General features: G+C 64.0%; 1 protein-coding gene across 1 annotated transcript in view; it reads left to right on the plus strand.

Moving 5' to 3' along the window:
* The window catches only part of PTPRQ (protein tyrosine phosphatase receptor type Q), a 111718-nt gene that overhangs the window by 10500 nt on the left and 85484 nt on the right, over positions 1 to 15734 (plus strand). Inside the window, 10 exon segments of the mRNA XM_078882250.1 lie at positions 622 to 903; positions 4516 to 4833; positions 5555 to 6478; positions 7366 to 7467; positions 8876 to 9011; positions 10614 to 10795; positions 11656 to 11804; positions 13511 to 13661; positions 14946 to 15125; positions 15195 to 15365. Of these exon segments, the coding sequence (XP_078738376.1) occupies positions 622 to 903; positions 4516 to 4833; positions 5555 to 6478; positions 7366 to 7467; positions 8876 to 9011; positions 10614 to 10795; positions 11656 to 11804; positions 13511 to 13661; positions 14946 to 15125; positions 15195 to 15365 (2595 nt within the window).

Raw genomic sequence — 15734 nt, forward strand, 5'->3', positions numbered from 1 at the left:
TTATTATTCTATTATTTCCCTTCTACGTGACTTTACCGAAAGAACCAAGGAGATAACCACACACTGTTACTTGTGCTGAACATGCAAACATGCCCTGGTAATGTGTCTCGCATTGCCTTTGAAACTCATTGGAACTGATTATGAGCCAACCATCGTCGATATCTGTGAGAGCGATTGGGCAACGTAGCTCACCAGATCCCACTCGAGCACGGACAAATATTCCGGCTCCAACTTTGGTCGCACATACTCTTAGTTCTTTCGGTAAAGTCACGTCTTCAGGTGAAGACGGAAGCTTGTGTTGCCTCCGAAACGTCGTGATTTTTATCGTTTTATTTTTATTAATTTGAATATCATTTTTTACCTACATGGTGACTTTACCGAAAGAACTAAGAGTATGAATCCTTGCAGTCACGAAAGCTTCAAATCTAGAATTTGGTCGCACAGTCAGAGGGTTACCATCGGTGCCTGCCCCGCGGGCAAAGCAGCTTCGCCACGATCAATCCAAAGCTGGATGGTGGCCTCCCCATCCACCTCCTCCCCACGGTCCTGCGATGATCCACCCGGCACCTGCACCACGTGTTCTCTCTACCGCCCCCCCCCCTCCCACCACCACCGCCACAGTCCCCGAGAGCCCCCCGTACAACGTGAGCTACGTGAACGTCGCGCCCGGCGAGGTGGAGGTGTGGTGGCTCCCGCCGGAGCTGGCCAATGGGCCCGTGCTCGCGTACACGCTGCGCTACTGGAACGCGACGGGCGGAGCGGAGGAGCCGGCGGGTCCGGCGGGGCCGCCGGCGCGCCTCGCCGGGCTGCGCCCCGACAGCCGCTACAACGCCACGGTGACGGCGCACACGCGGCTCGGCAACCGGAGCAGCGGCGTGCTCGAGATCGCCACCATGGAGGGCGGTGGGTGCCGCAGCTCGGAGCGCGCGCACGGCACTAAAGGCGAAAGTCCCCCGCCCCTCCCCGTGTAGCCTCAGCAGGCTGTTGGGGCAAGTGCTGCTTGCGAGTAGCAATCTGTGGAAGATGGCAAGGCACACACACCGCACAAGGAAGACAAAGATCCCCCGAATAGCCTTTAACAGGCTGTTGGGGCAAGTGCTGTTTGCGAGTAGCAATCTATGGAGGGCGGCATGGCACACGATGGGGGTGGGTGGCCAGCACCACGCCCGGCCGCCTTTGTCTCTCTAGTGCCGATGCTTACACAACCCCCACCAGAGGCTGAGTCGACCTAGGAGAGGCTCAAGACCGGTTCAGATAATCGTCACCGGTGTCGGGGAATCGAACCTGGTTCACCGGATTCATGGCGCAGCGCGCTGACCGTGACACTGCCGCTCCCCACGCAGACCCATGGACATCACGCACCACCCACACGCACCACCCACACGCACCACCCACCCGCACCACCCACGCGCACCACCCACACGCACCACCCACACGCACCACACCCACACTCACCACACGCACCACCCACACGCACCACCCACACGCACCACACCCACACTCACCACCCACACGCACCACCCACACGCACCACCCACACGCACCACACCCACACTCACCACACGCACCACCCACACGCATCACCCACACGCACCACCCACACGCACCACCCACACGCACCACACCCACACTCACCACACGCACCACCCACACGCACCACCCACACGCACCACCCACGCGCACCACCCACACGCACCACCCACACGCACCACACCCACACTCACCACACGCACCACCCACACGCATCACCCACACGCACCACCCACACGCACCACCCACACGCACCACCCACCCGCACCACTCACACGCACCACTCACACGCACCACCCACACGCACCACCCACACGCACCACCCACCCGCACCACTCACACGCACCACCCACACGCACCACCCACACGCACCACCCACACGCACCACCCACACGCACCACCCACACGCACCACCCACACGCACCACACCCACACTCACCACACGCACCACCCACACGCACCACCCACACGCACCACACCCACACTCACCACACGCACCACCCACACGCACCACCCACACGCACCACCCACACGCACCACCCACACGCACCACCCACACGCACCACCCACACGCACCACCCACACGCACCACCCACACGCACCACACCCACACTCACCACACGCACCACCCACACGCACCACCCACACGCACCACCCACACGCACCACCCACACGCACCACCCACACGCACCACCCACACGCACCACCCACACGCACCACCCACACGCACCACCCACACGCACCACCCACACGCACCACCCACACTCACCACCCACACGCACCACCCACACGCACCACCCACACGCACCACCCACACGCACCACCCACACGCACCACCCACACTCACCACCCACACTCACCACCCACACGCACCACCCACACGCACCACCCACACTCACCACCCACACGCACCACCCACACGCACCACCCACACGCACCACCCACACGCACCACCCACACTCACCACCCACACTCACCACCCACACGCACCACCCACACGCACCACCCACACGCACCACCCACACGCACCACCCACACTCACCACCCACACGCACCACCCACACTCACCACCCACACGCACCACCCACACGCACCACCCACCCACACGCACCACCCACACTCACCACCCACACTCACCACCCACACGCACCACCCACACGCACCACCCACACGCACCACCCACACGCACCACCCACACGCACCACCCACACTCACCACCCACACTCACCACCCACACTCACCACCCACACGCACCACCCACACTCACCACCCACACTCACCACCCACACGCACCACCCACACGCACCACCCACACGCACCACCCACACGCACCACCCACACTCACCACCCACATGCACCACCCACACGCACCACCCACACGCACCACCCACACGCACCACCCACACGCACCACCCACACGCACCACCCACACTCACCACCCACACGCACCACCCACACGCACCACCCACACGCACCACCCACACGCACCACCCACACGCACCACCCACACGCACCACCCACACGCACCACCCACACGCACCACCCACACGCACCACCCACACGCACCACCCACACTCACCACCCACACGCACCACCCACACTCACCACCCACACTCACCACCCACACGCACCACCCACACGCACCACCCACACTCACCACCCACACGCACCACCCACACGCACCACCCACACGCACCACCCACACGCACCACCCACACTCACCACCCACACTCACCACCCACACGCACCACCCACACGCACCACCCACACGCACCACCCACACTCACCACCCACACGCACCACCCACACGCACCACCCACACTCACCACCCACACGCACCACCCACACGCACCACCCACACGCACCACCCACACTCACCACCCACACTCACCACCCACACGCACCACCCACACTCACCACCCACACGCACCACCCACACGCACCACCCACACTCACCACCCACACGCACCACCCACACTCACCACCCACACGCACCACCCACACGCACCACCCACACGCACCACCCACACTCACCACCCACACTCACCACCCACACGCACCACCCACACGCACCACCCACACTCACCACCCACACTCACCACCCACACTCACCACCCACACGCACCACCCACACTCACCACCCACACTCACCACCCACACGCACCACCCACACTCACCACCCACACTCACCACCCACACGCACCACCCACACGCACCACCCACACGCACCACCCACACTCACCACCCACACTCACCACCCACACGCACCACCCACACGCACCACCCACACTCACCACCCACACGCACCACCCACACGCACCACCCACACTCACCACCCACACTCACCACCCACACTCACCACCCACACGCACCACCCACACGCACCACCCACACTCACCACCCACACTCACCACCCACACTCACCACCCACACGCACCACCCACACGCACCACCCACACGCACCACCCACACTCACCACCCACACTCACCACCCACACGCACCACCCACACGCACCACCCACACGCACCACCCACACGCACCACCCACACGCACCACCCACACTCACCACCCACACGCACCACCCACACGCACCACCCACACTCACCACCCACACTCACCACCCACACTCACCACCCACACGCACCACCCACACTCACCACCCACACTCACCACCCACACTCACCACCCACACTCACCACCCACACTCACCACCCACACGCACCACCCACACGCACCACCCACACGCACCACCCACACTCACCACCCACACTCACCACCCACACTCACCACCCACACGCACCACCCACACGCACCACCCACACGCACCACCCACACGTTCCTGACTGCTCACGGTAACTCTGCTGACTGCTCTTCCCACCACCACCACCACGATGACACCACGATGTCCACGACATTGAGAATTCCTCCTCCCCCCCCACACCCAACGGTCCCACCCCCACCCACCCCCCCACCCCACCCACCAGTCCCGGAGGACGGCCCCAGCAACCTGAGCTACCGCAGCCTGGGCCCCACCGCCGTAGAGCTGCGGTTCTCCCCGCCGGCGCGTCCCAACGGCGTCGTGCTCCACTACGTCGTGGCGTGGACGGGCCCAGCCGCCGCGGCGGCGGCGGCTCCCGGCAGCGGCGGCGACGGCGCAGTGCGGCGCTCGGCCAACGTGTCGGCGGCGCCGTGGGCCTTGCGGGGCTTGCGGGCGCACACCGACTACGCCGTGAGCGTGGCGGCTGCAACGGCCCGCGGGTCGGGGCCCGCCACCGGCATCGCCGTGCGCACCGAGGAGGACGGTGAGAGGGGGGGAGCTGCTCCGGCTACTCGGAGATTTAACGTCAGAGATGGTGACGGTGATTGATGATGGTGAATGATGGTTGATGAACGACGGTGACGGTGATGACGACGGTGATGATGATGATGATGACAGTGAAGATGATGATGATGATGACGTTGATGACGACAATGATGACAATGGGGATGACGATGACGACGACGATGACGATAATGATGATGATGACGACAAAGATGACGCTGATGACGACTACGATGATGCTGATGATGACAGTGATGGTGATGACAATGATGACAATGGGGATGACGATGACGACGACGATGATGATGACAGTGAAGATGATTATGATGACGCTGATGACGACAAAGATGACGCTGATGACGACAATGATGACGCTGATGACGCTGATGACGACAAAGATGACACTGATGACGCTGATGACGACAAAGATGACGATGATGACGACAATGATGACGACGACGACGACAGTGAAGATGACAGTGATGACAATGGGGATGACGACGACGACGACAGTGAAGATGACGATGATGACGCTGATGACGACAAAGATGATGCTGATGACGACAATGATGACGACGACGACGACGACGTCACACGCGGAAAGCTCCCAAGGACGCGGCCGCGTCGAGGGGCGTGCCGGAGTCGGCGTGAGCCTCGTTTTGGTTGTTCTCCCCCCCCCCCTTCCTCGTCCCGCCGCCCAGTGCCCGGCTCGCCGCCGCAGGCTGTGAGCTACCGGAACGTGAGCCCCTCCGCCGTGGAGGTCTCCTTCCTGCCGCCCGCGCTGCCCAACGGGGAGATCGCCCTCTACTCGCTCTACCTGTGGCCCGCCACCAGCAGCACCACCAACAGCGCCACCACCAACAGCGCCACCACCAACAGCGCCATCACCAACAGCGCCACCACCAGCAGCGCCAACAGCACCACCAACAGCGCCAACACCAACAGCGCCACCACCAACAGCGCCAACAGCACCAACAATAACAACGCCACCACCAACAGTGCCATCACCAACAGCGCCACCACCAACAGCGCCACCACCAACAGCACCAACAGCACCAACAATAACGCCACCACCAACAGTGCCACCACCAGCAGCGCCACCACCAACACCACCAACAGCGCAACCACCAACAGCGCCACCACCAACACCACCAACAGCGCAACCACCAACAGCGCCACCACCAACACCACCAACAGCGCCACCACCAGCAGCGCCATCACCAACACCACCAACAGCGCAACCACCAACAGCGCCACCACCAACACCACCAACAGCGCAACCACCAACAGCGCCACCACCAACACCACCAACAGCGCCACCACCAGCAGCGCCATCACCAACACCACCAACACCACCAACGCCAACAGCGCCACCGCCAACAGCGCCGTCACCAACAGCGCCACAACAATCCCCACCGCCGCCGGCGCCGCCGCGAGTTCCGCCGTCAGCGCCGGCGGCTTCCCCGGGGTGGCCGGCGCGGCGAGTGCCGTCACCGAGGGCGGCAGCGGCGCCGGAGACCCCTTCATCACCGGGCCGGCGGCCTCGGCGGCTCTCGACACCAACGACACGGCGGGTGCCGGCCTCGTGGTGCTCAACGTGACGGGGCTCAGCCACAACGTGACGGGTGAGTGGGGGGGGGGGGGGCGGTCACGTGACGGTGGCAGGGGGGGGGGTGTCGTGTCAACGTCACCGCGCTTGCCGTGCGTGTGTTTGCGTCGCACGGGGGAGCGGTGGCGCGGGTCGACCTCGGGCCTCCCCTAGGTCGACTCGGCCTCAAGCGAGTACCCGGTGCGGGTGTGTCGTAAACATCGCCACTGGGGAGACAAAGGCGGCCGGGCGTGGTGTTGGCCACCCACCCCCCTCGTGCGCCGCGCCGGTCTTCATAGGTGCTCGTGAACAGCACTTGCCCTGAGAGTACGCTGAGGCTGTACGGGGGATCTTTGTCTTTTTGTTGTGTGTGTGTGTATGTCACTGTGTGTGTGTCGCTGTGTGTGTGTATCACTGTGTGTGTGTGAGACACTGTGAGTGTGTATCACTGTGTGTATCTCTGTGTGTGTATCACTGTGTGTGTGTGTCACTGTGTATCACTGTGTATCACTGTCTGTGTGTGTGTGTATCACTGTGTGTGTGTGTCACTGTGTATCACTGTGTATCACTGTGTGTGTGTGTCACTGTGTATCACTGTATCACTGTCTGTGTGTGTGTGTGTATCACTGTCTGTGTGTGTGTATCTCTGTGTGTGTGTGTGATGCGCAGGGCTGGAGGTCTACTCCCACTACTGGCTGTGTGTGTGTGTGTGTATCACTGTGTGTGTGTGTGTATCTCTGTGTGTGTGTATCACTGTCTGTGTGTGTGTGTATCACTGTGTGTGTGTGTATCACTGTGTGTGTGTGTGACACTGTGTGTGTGTATCTCTGTGTGTGTGTATCACTGTCTGTGTGTGTGTGTATCACTGTGTGTGTGTGTATCACTGTCTGTGTGTGTGTGTATCACTGTGTGTGTGATGTGCAGGGCTGGAGGTCTACTCCCACTACTGGCTGCAGGTGGCTGCCTGGACGCGTCCTGGCCAGGGCCCACGTAGCACGCCGCTGCTGCTCACCACCGACCAGGACGGTGAGCGCTCACCACGTGCTCAGCACGTCACCACGCGCTCACCACTCGCTCACCACTCGCTCACCACTCGCTCACCACGCGCTCACCACTCGCTCACCACTCGCTCACCACTCGCTCACCACGCGCTCACCACGCACTCACCACTCGCTCACCACTCGCTCACCACTCGCTCACCACGCACTCACCACTCGCTCACCACTCGCTCACCACTCGCTCACCACGCGCTCACCACGCACTCACCACTCGCTCACCACGCACTCACCACTCGCTCACCACTCGCTCACCACTCGCTCACCACGCGCTCACCACTCGCTCACCACGCACTCACCACTCGCTCACCACTCGCTCACCACTCGCTCACCACGCGCTCACCACTCGCTCACCACGCACTCACCACTCGCTCACCTCGTGCTCACCACTCGCTCACCACGCGCTCACCACTCGCTCACCACGCACTCACCACTCGCTCACCACGCACTCACCACTCGCTCACCACGCGCTCACCACTCGCTCACCACGCACTCACCACTCGCTCACCACGCACTCACCACTCGCTCACCACGCGCTCACCACTCGCTCACCACGCACTCACCACGTGCTCACCTCGTGCTCACCACTCACTCACCACGTGCTCACCACGCGCTCACCACGTCACCACGTCACCACACGCTCACCACGTGCTCACCACGTGCTCACCACGTGCTCACCACGTCACCACACGTGCTCACCACGTGCTCACCACACGCTCACCACGTGCTCACCACGTGCTCACCACGTGCTCACCACGTGCTCACCACGTGCTCACCACGTCACCACGTCACCACACGTGCTCACCACGTGCTCACCACACGCTCACCACGTGCTCACCACGTGCTCACCACGTGCTCACCACGTGCTCACCACGTCACCACGTCACCACACGTGCTCAACACGTGCTCACCACTCACTCACCACGTGCTCACCACTCACTCACCACGTGCTCACCACGTGCTCACCACGTGCTCACCACGCGCTCACCACGTGCTCACCACTCACTCACCACGTGCTCACCACGTGCTCACCACGTGCTCACCACGTCACCACGTCACCACACGTGCTCACCACGTGCTCACCACGTGCTCACCACGCGCTCACCACGTGCTCACCACTCACTCACCACGTGCTCACCACGTGCTCACCACGTGCTCACCACGTCACCACGTCACCACACGTGCTCACCACGTGCTCACCACGTGCTCACCACAAGCTCACCACGTGCTCACCACGTCACCACGTCACCACACGTGCTCACCACGTGCTCACCACGTGCTCACCACGTGCTCACCACGTGCTCACCACAAGCTCACCACGTGCTCACCACACGCTCACCACACTGTAACCGTGGCGACGGTGTGGCCGTGCGGGGCAGTGCCGGCGTCGCCGCCGCTGGACGTGACGGTCGTGGCGGTGACGGCGAACACGGCGAGCCTGGTGTGGCGCGCGCCCACGCGGCCCAACGGCGTCATCACGCAGTACACCGTCTACTACAGACTCAGCCTCCCGGCGTGAGACACCGCCGCGCACGCCTCACCGATACCGCTCACCCCGCCACTCGCCCAGCCACTCACCCACTCACTCACTCACCGACCCACTCACTCACCCAGCCACTCACCCAGCCACTCGCCCACTCACTCACCGACCCACTCACTCACCCAGCCACTCACCCAGCCACTCGCCCACTCACTCACCGACCCACTCACTCACCCAGCCACTCGCCCAGCCACTCGCCCACTCACTCACCGACCCACTCACTCACCCAGCCACTCACCCAGCCACTCGCCCACTCACTCACCGACCCACTCACCGACCCACTCAATCACTCGCCCAGCCACTCACCCACTCACTTAACCACTCGCTCAACCTTCCACTCACTCACCCTACCACCCACTCACCCTACCACGCACTCACCCAACCACTCACTCACCCTACCACTCACCCACCCTGCCACACACTCACCCACCCTACCACTCACTCACCCAACGACTCACTCACTCAACGACTCACTCACCCTACCACTCACTTACCCACCCACGAACTCACCCAACCACCCACTCACCCTACCATTCACTCACCCACTCAACCATTCACTCACCCAACCATCCACTCACCCTACTTCTCACTCACCCTACCACGCACTCACCGACCCACTCACTCACCCAGCCAGCGAGCCACTCACTCACCGACCCACCCAATCACTCGCCCAGCCACACACCCACTCACTCAACCACTCGCTCAACCTTCCGCTCACTCACCCTACCACGCACTCACCCATCCTACCACTCACTCACCCAACGACTCACTCACCCTACCACTCACTCACCCACCCACTCACTCACCCAACGACCCACTCACCCTACCATTCACTCACCCACTCAACCAATCACTCGCCCAACCATCCACTCACCCTACTGCTCACTCACCCTACCACGCACTCACCCACCCTACCACTCACTCACCCACTCACCCAATCACTCACCCAACCATCCACTCACCCTACTTCTCACTCACCCTACCACGCACTCACTCACTCATTCACCCTACCACTCACTCACCCTACCACCCACTCACCCTACCACCCACTCACCCTACCACTCACTCACCCTACCACTCGCTCACCCTACCACTCACTCATTCAACCACTCACTCACCCTACCACTCACCCACCCTACCACCCACTCACCCTACCACCCACTCACCTTACTACCCACTCACCCTACCACTCACTCGCCCTACCACTCACCCAACCACTCACTCACCCTACCACCCACTCACCCTACCACTCACCCACCCAACCACTCACTCACCCAACCACTCACTCACCCTACCACTCACTCACCAAACCACTCACCCACCCACCCACCCAACCACCCACTCACCCTACCACCCACCCACCCTACCACCCACTCACCCTACCGCTCACTCACCCTACCACCCACTCACCGTACCACCCACTCACCCTACCACCCACCCACCCTACCACCCACTCACCCTACCACTCACTCACCTTACCACTCACTCACCCACCCACTCACCCAACCACCCACTCACTCACGCTCACCCCCCCCGTGCGAAATCCGCGTCGAACTACCGCTAATCGCCGCCCGCAGGGAGGTTTCAACGCCGGCGGCGACACCGGCGGGGGAGCTCAGCGTGGCCGTGCCGGGGCCCGGCGTCACGCTCCGTGGCCTGCGCCCGTTCTCGCGCTACCGCGTGGCGCTCAGCGCCAGCACGCAGCGCGGGGAGGGCCTCGTGCACAGCGCCGCCGTGGAGTTCACCACGCTGCCCGGCGGTACGCACGCTGGCGCCACCCCTCCCCGGCTCGTTACTCCCGCGACCCTCCCACCACTAGTAGCTGCATAGGTAGTGGTTGGCTACCATCTAGATGGCGTTCTGGAGAGCGATGAGCTCGTTGCTAGCTAGCAGGAGTGCAGGCAGTGAGATGGTGTGTTGGGCAGGTCTGCCCGATAGGACATCGTCACTGTCATCGTCGTCGTCGTCGTCATCATCGTCACTGTCATCATCGTCGTCGTCATCGTCGTCGTCGTCATCGTCATCATCGTCGTCATCATCGTCACTATCATCGTTGTCATCATCATTGTCACCATCATCGTCACCATCATCATCGTCACCCATCATAACCACCATCATCACCATCATCACCATCATCACCACCCTCATCATCACCACCATCATCATCATCATCACCACCACCATCATCATCACCACCACCCTCATCATCACTATGATCACCATCATCATCAGCAGCAGTAGCAGCAGCAGCAGCAGCCATGATCAATCCGCTTCTGGATGAAAGCCGGCCTTACCCACCGCCAGTTTTCACGGTACGATGATTTGTGGTGCGGGATACTGCGTGGTGCAGTTTGGTATGACACGTGGTGCTGTATGACACGTTGTGGGGTATGACACGTGGTGCTGTATGACACGTGGTGCTGTCTGACACGTGGTGCTGTATGACACGTTGTGGGGTATGACACGTGGTGCTGTATGACACGTGGTGCTGTATGACACGTTGTGGGGTATGACACGTGGTGCTGTATGACACGTGGTGCTGTATGACGCGTGGTGCTGTCTGACACGTGGTGCGGTATGACACGTGGTAGCGCACCCCCCCCCCGTCCGTGCTCACAGTCCCCGAGGACCCACCCCGCAACGTGAGCTACCGCGCGCTGAGCGCCACCGCCGTGGAGTTGCGCTGGGCTGCGCCGCTGCACCCCAACGGGGCGCTGGAGCTCTACACGGTGCACTACCGCAGCAACGCCAGCGCGGAGCGCACGCTGGTGGGCACCGCCGCCACCGCCACTACCGCCACTACCGCCACCGCCACCACCACCGCTACAACCACCACCACCGCCACTACCACCACCGCTACTACCACCACCACCGCCACCACCGCCACTACCACCACCGCTACCACCACCACCGCCACTACCACCACCGCTACCACCACCACCATCGCTACCACCACCACCGCCACTATCACCACCGCTACCACCACCACCACCGCTACCACCACCACCGCCACTACCACCACCGCTACCACCACCACCACCGCTACCACCACCACCACCGCTACCACCACCACCGCCACTACCACCACCGCTACCACCACCACCATCGCTACCACCACCACCGCCACTATCACCACCGCTACCACCACCACCACTGCTACCACCACCACCATCGCTACCACCACCACCGCCACTACCACCACCGCTACCACCACCACCACCGCTACCACCACCACCACCACTACCACCACCGCTACCACCACCACCATCGCTACCACCACCACCGCCACTACCACCACCGCTACCACCACCACCACCACCACTACCACCACCGCTACTACCACTACCACCGCCACCACCGCCACTACCACCACCGCTACCACCACCACCCCCACAACCACCACCGCTACCACCACCACCATCGCTACCACCACCACCGCCACTATCACCACTGCTACCACCACCACCGCCACTACCGCCACCACTACCACCACCACCACCACCGCCACTACCACCACCGCTACCACCACCACCACCGCCACCACCGCCACCGCTACCACCACCACCACCGCCGCCACTATCACCACCGCTACCACCACCACCGCCACTACCGCCACCGCTACCACCACCACCACCGCCGCCACTACCGCCACCGCTACCATCACCACCACCACCGCCTCTACCGCTACCAACACCACCACCACCGCCAGTACCACCACCGCTACCACCACCACCACCACCACCGCCACTACTGCCACCGCTACCACCACCACCACTACCACCACCACCACCGCCACTACCACCACCGCTACCACCACCACCACCGCCGCCACTACCGCCACCGCTACCACCACCACCACCACCGCCTCTACCGCTACCAACACCACCACCACCGCCAGTACCACCACCGCTACCACCACCACCACCACCACCGCCACTACCACCACCGTTACCACCACCAGCACCACCGCCACTACTGCCACCGCTACCACCAGCGCCACTACCACGTATCCCCCCGTCGTGCCTCACCCCATGTCTCGGCGTGTCTACTGCGTCTCTCCCCGTGTCTCCCCCCGTGTCTGCCCCCGTGTCTCCCCCCATGTCTAATCACCATGTCTCACCACTGTGTCTCTCCCCGTGTCTCACCACCATGTCTCATCACCGTGTCTCCCCCCGCGTCTCTCCCCGTGTCTTCCCCCGTGTTTCTCCCGTGTCTCACTTCGTGTCTCCCCCCGTGTCTCAGCGTGTCTCCCCCCGTTTTTCCATCCGTGTCTCCCCCCATGTCTCCCCCCGTGTCTTACTCCGTGTCTCCCCCCGTGTCTCAGCGTGTCTCCTGCGTCTCTTCCTTCCCCCCCCCCCCCCGTGTCTCCCCTCCCCCGTACCCCCCCCCCCGTGTCTCCCCTCCCCCGTACCCCCCCCCCCCGTGTCTCCCCTCCCCCGTGCCCCCCCCCCCCCCTTGCCCGTGTCTCCTGTAGAACGTGACGGCGTTCGGCGTGGAGGGGGGGTCTGCGGTGCTGGAGGGGCTCTCTCACCACGCCCGCTACGCCGTGTGGGTCACCGGCAGCACCGCGCTCGGAGATGGTGGCCAGCGCAGCGACACGCTCACCATCGACACTCCCGAGGGCGGTGCGCCGCTCACCCGCCCACTCACCTCGCTCACCCGGCCACTCACCTCTCTCACGCACTCACTCACTCGCTCGCACGCTCGCTGACCCGCTCACTCACTCGCACGCTCGCTCACCTGCCCACTCACCTCGCTCACTCGCTCACTCACTCACTTGCTCACACACCCACGTACTCACTCGCTCACCCGCTCGCCCGCTCGCTCACTCACTCACTTGCTCATACACTCACTCACCTGCCTGCCCGCTCGCTTTCCCGCCCACTTACCTGCCCGCTCGCTTGCCCGCCCGCTCACCTGCCCGCTCGCCCTCCCGCTCACTTGCTCGCTCGCTCACCTGCTCACCTGCCCGCTCGCTTGCTCGGACGCCCGCTCACCTCGCTCACTCACGTAATCACACGTTCGCTCACCTGCCCGCTCACCCACCCGCTCACCCGCCCGCTCACTCGCTCGCTCGGACGCCCACTCACCTCGCTCGCTCACTCACTCACGTACTTAGGCGCTCGCTCGCTCGCCTCACTCACGCATACTCACCTCGTTCACCCCACGCACTCACACTCGCTCACACCTCCCCTACGACTTTTTCTGCCCCACCACTCCTGTACTACCACCACCACCAACCCACACCACCACCCCTGTGCCACCACCACTTCCACACTAGCACCACACCTACACCACCCCCACACCACCACGTGTGCGTGGCGTGCGTCGCACACACTCAGTCGGAGACGAGGTGTTCGCGGGAGGCACCGTCCTCCCCTTTTACTGTCGTTGAGTTTACGCCACCACTCGGGCCCCCCTCGGGCCCCCCCTCTCTCTCTCACGACCACGCTGCCGCACGACCCGGCCCAGACACGACTCTGCCCGCGTTGCACCGACGGCGTCGACCGGGACGGCCAACCGCTGTCGGGCGGCGACGACACGAGTCCACTCCCAGAACCGGCAGCCCGGAGCTCCCCGCTCTCCGCCGCTTTTATTCCCCTCGGCGCGGCTTGGCTCCGCCCTGGCCACGCCTCCCTTCTCGAACCCTCCAGAGGGTTCCAGGGCCTCCTAGCGGGGTCTACCGTGACCCTTGCCCCAGTTCCTTCGCCCTGCCGGCACACACAGCCGTTTATACGCTCAGCGGCTGTGTGTGCTGCCCACCTGCAGTTGCAGCTGCTTGTACTGCAGTCAGCGCTGCGTCACCACCACCACCACACCACCACCATTCCTGTACTACCACCAGCATTCCTGTACTACCACCACCACCACCACCACCGTGCTAATCGCCCCCCCCCCCGGCCCCGCAGTGCCGGGCTCCGCTGTGCTGGCGCTCTCCGTGCTGCACCTGTCGCCGTCGCTCGTGCGCCTGTCCTGGCTGCCCCCGGCGGAGCCCAACGGCGACATCGCCGCCTACTCGGCGGAGCTGCGGCAGGCGGGCCCAGCCTACGCCGGCGCCGCCGCCGCCGCCGCCGAGCCCGGCGACGCCGGGGCCGCCGGGGCCGCCGGGGCCGCCGGGGTCACCGGGGCCGCCGGGGTCACCGGGGCCGCCGGGGTCACCGGGGTCGACTGGGCGGCGGCGATGAGGAGGAGCGCCTACAGCGTCGTGGCGCCGCCGCTCGCCGTCGAGGGCCTCCTGCCGTTCACGGCCTACGCGGTGGCCGTGACGGCGCGCACCGGCGCCGGGCCGGGCCCCCCGGCGACGCTCGCCTTCGTCACCGGCGAGGGAGGTGGGCGGTGGCGCCGCGGCCGGTGGGCGGAACTGTGGGGGGGGGGGGGGCGGTGGGGGGTGGGGGAGGAGAAGTGGTGGTGTGTGGTGGGTGGGGTGGAGGGGGAGGGGAGAGGGGTGTGGGGTGAGGGGAAGTGGTGGTGTGTGGTGGGTGGGGTGGAGGGGGGGGTGGGGGAGGGGGGGTGGGGGAGGGGGTGGTTTGGGGACACGGCATGTGACCCCCCCACTAGGGTACCCCCCCCCACTAGGGTACCCCCCCCTAATATTATTTAGGGTGGGGGTGGTGGGTCGCGGGGAGTTGTAGGGTGGGGTGGGGGATAGTGGGGTGGGGTGGGGGAATTCCGGGGGTCACGGAACCCCCCAGGACCCC

This window comes from Lampetra fluviatilis, chromosome 64 (assembly GCF_964198595.1).
Source record: "Lampetra fluviatilis chromosome 64, kcLamFluv1.1, whole genome shotgun sequence".
Taxonomy (NCBI): domain Eukaryota; kingdom Metazoa; phylum Chordata; class Hyperoartia; order Petromyzontiformes; family Petromyzontidae; genus Lampetra; species Lampetra fluviatilis.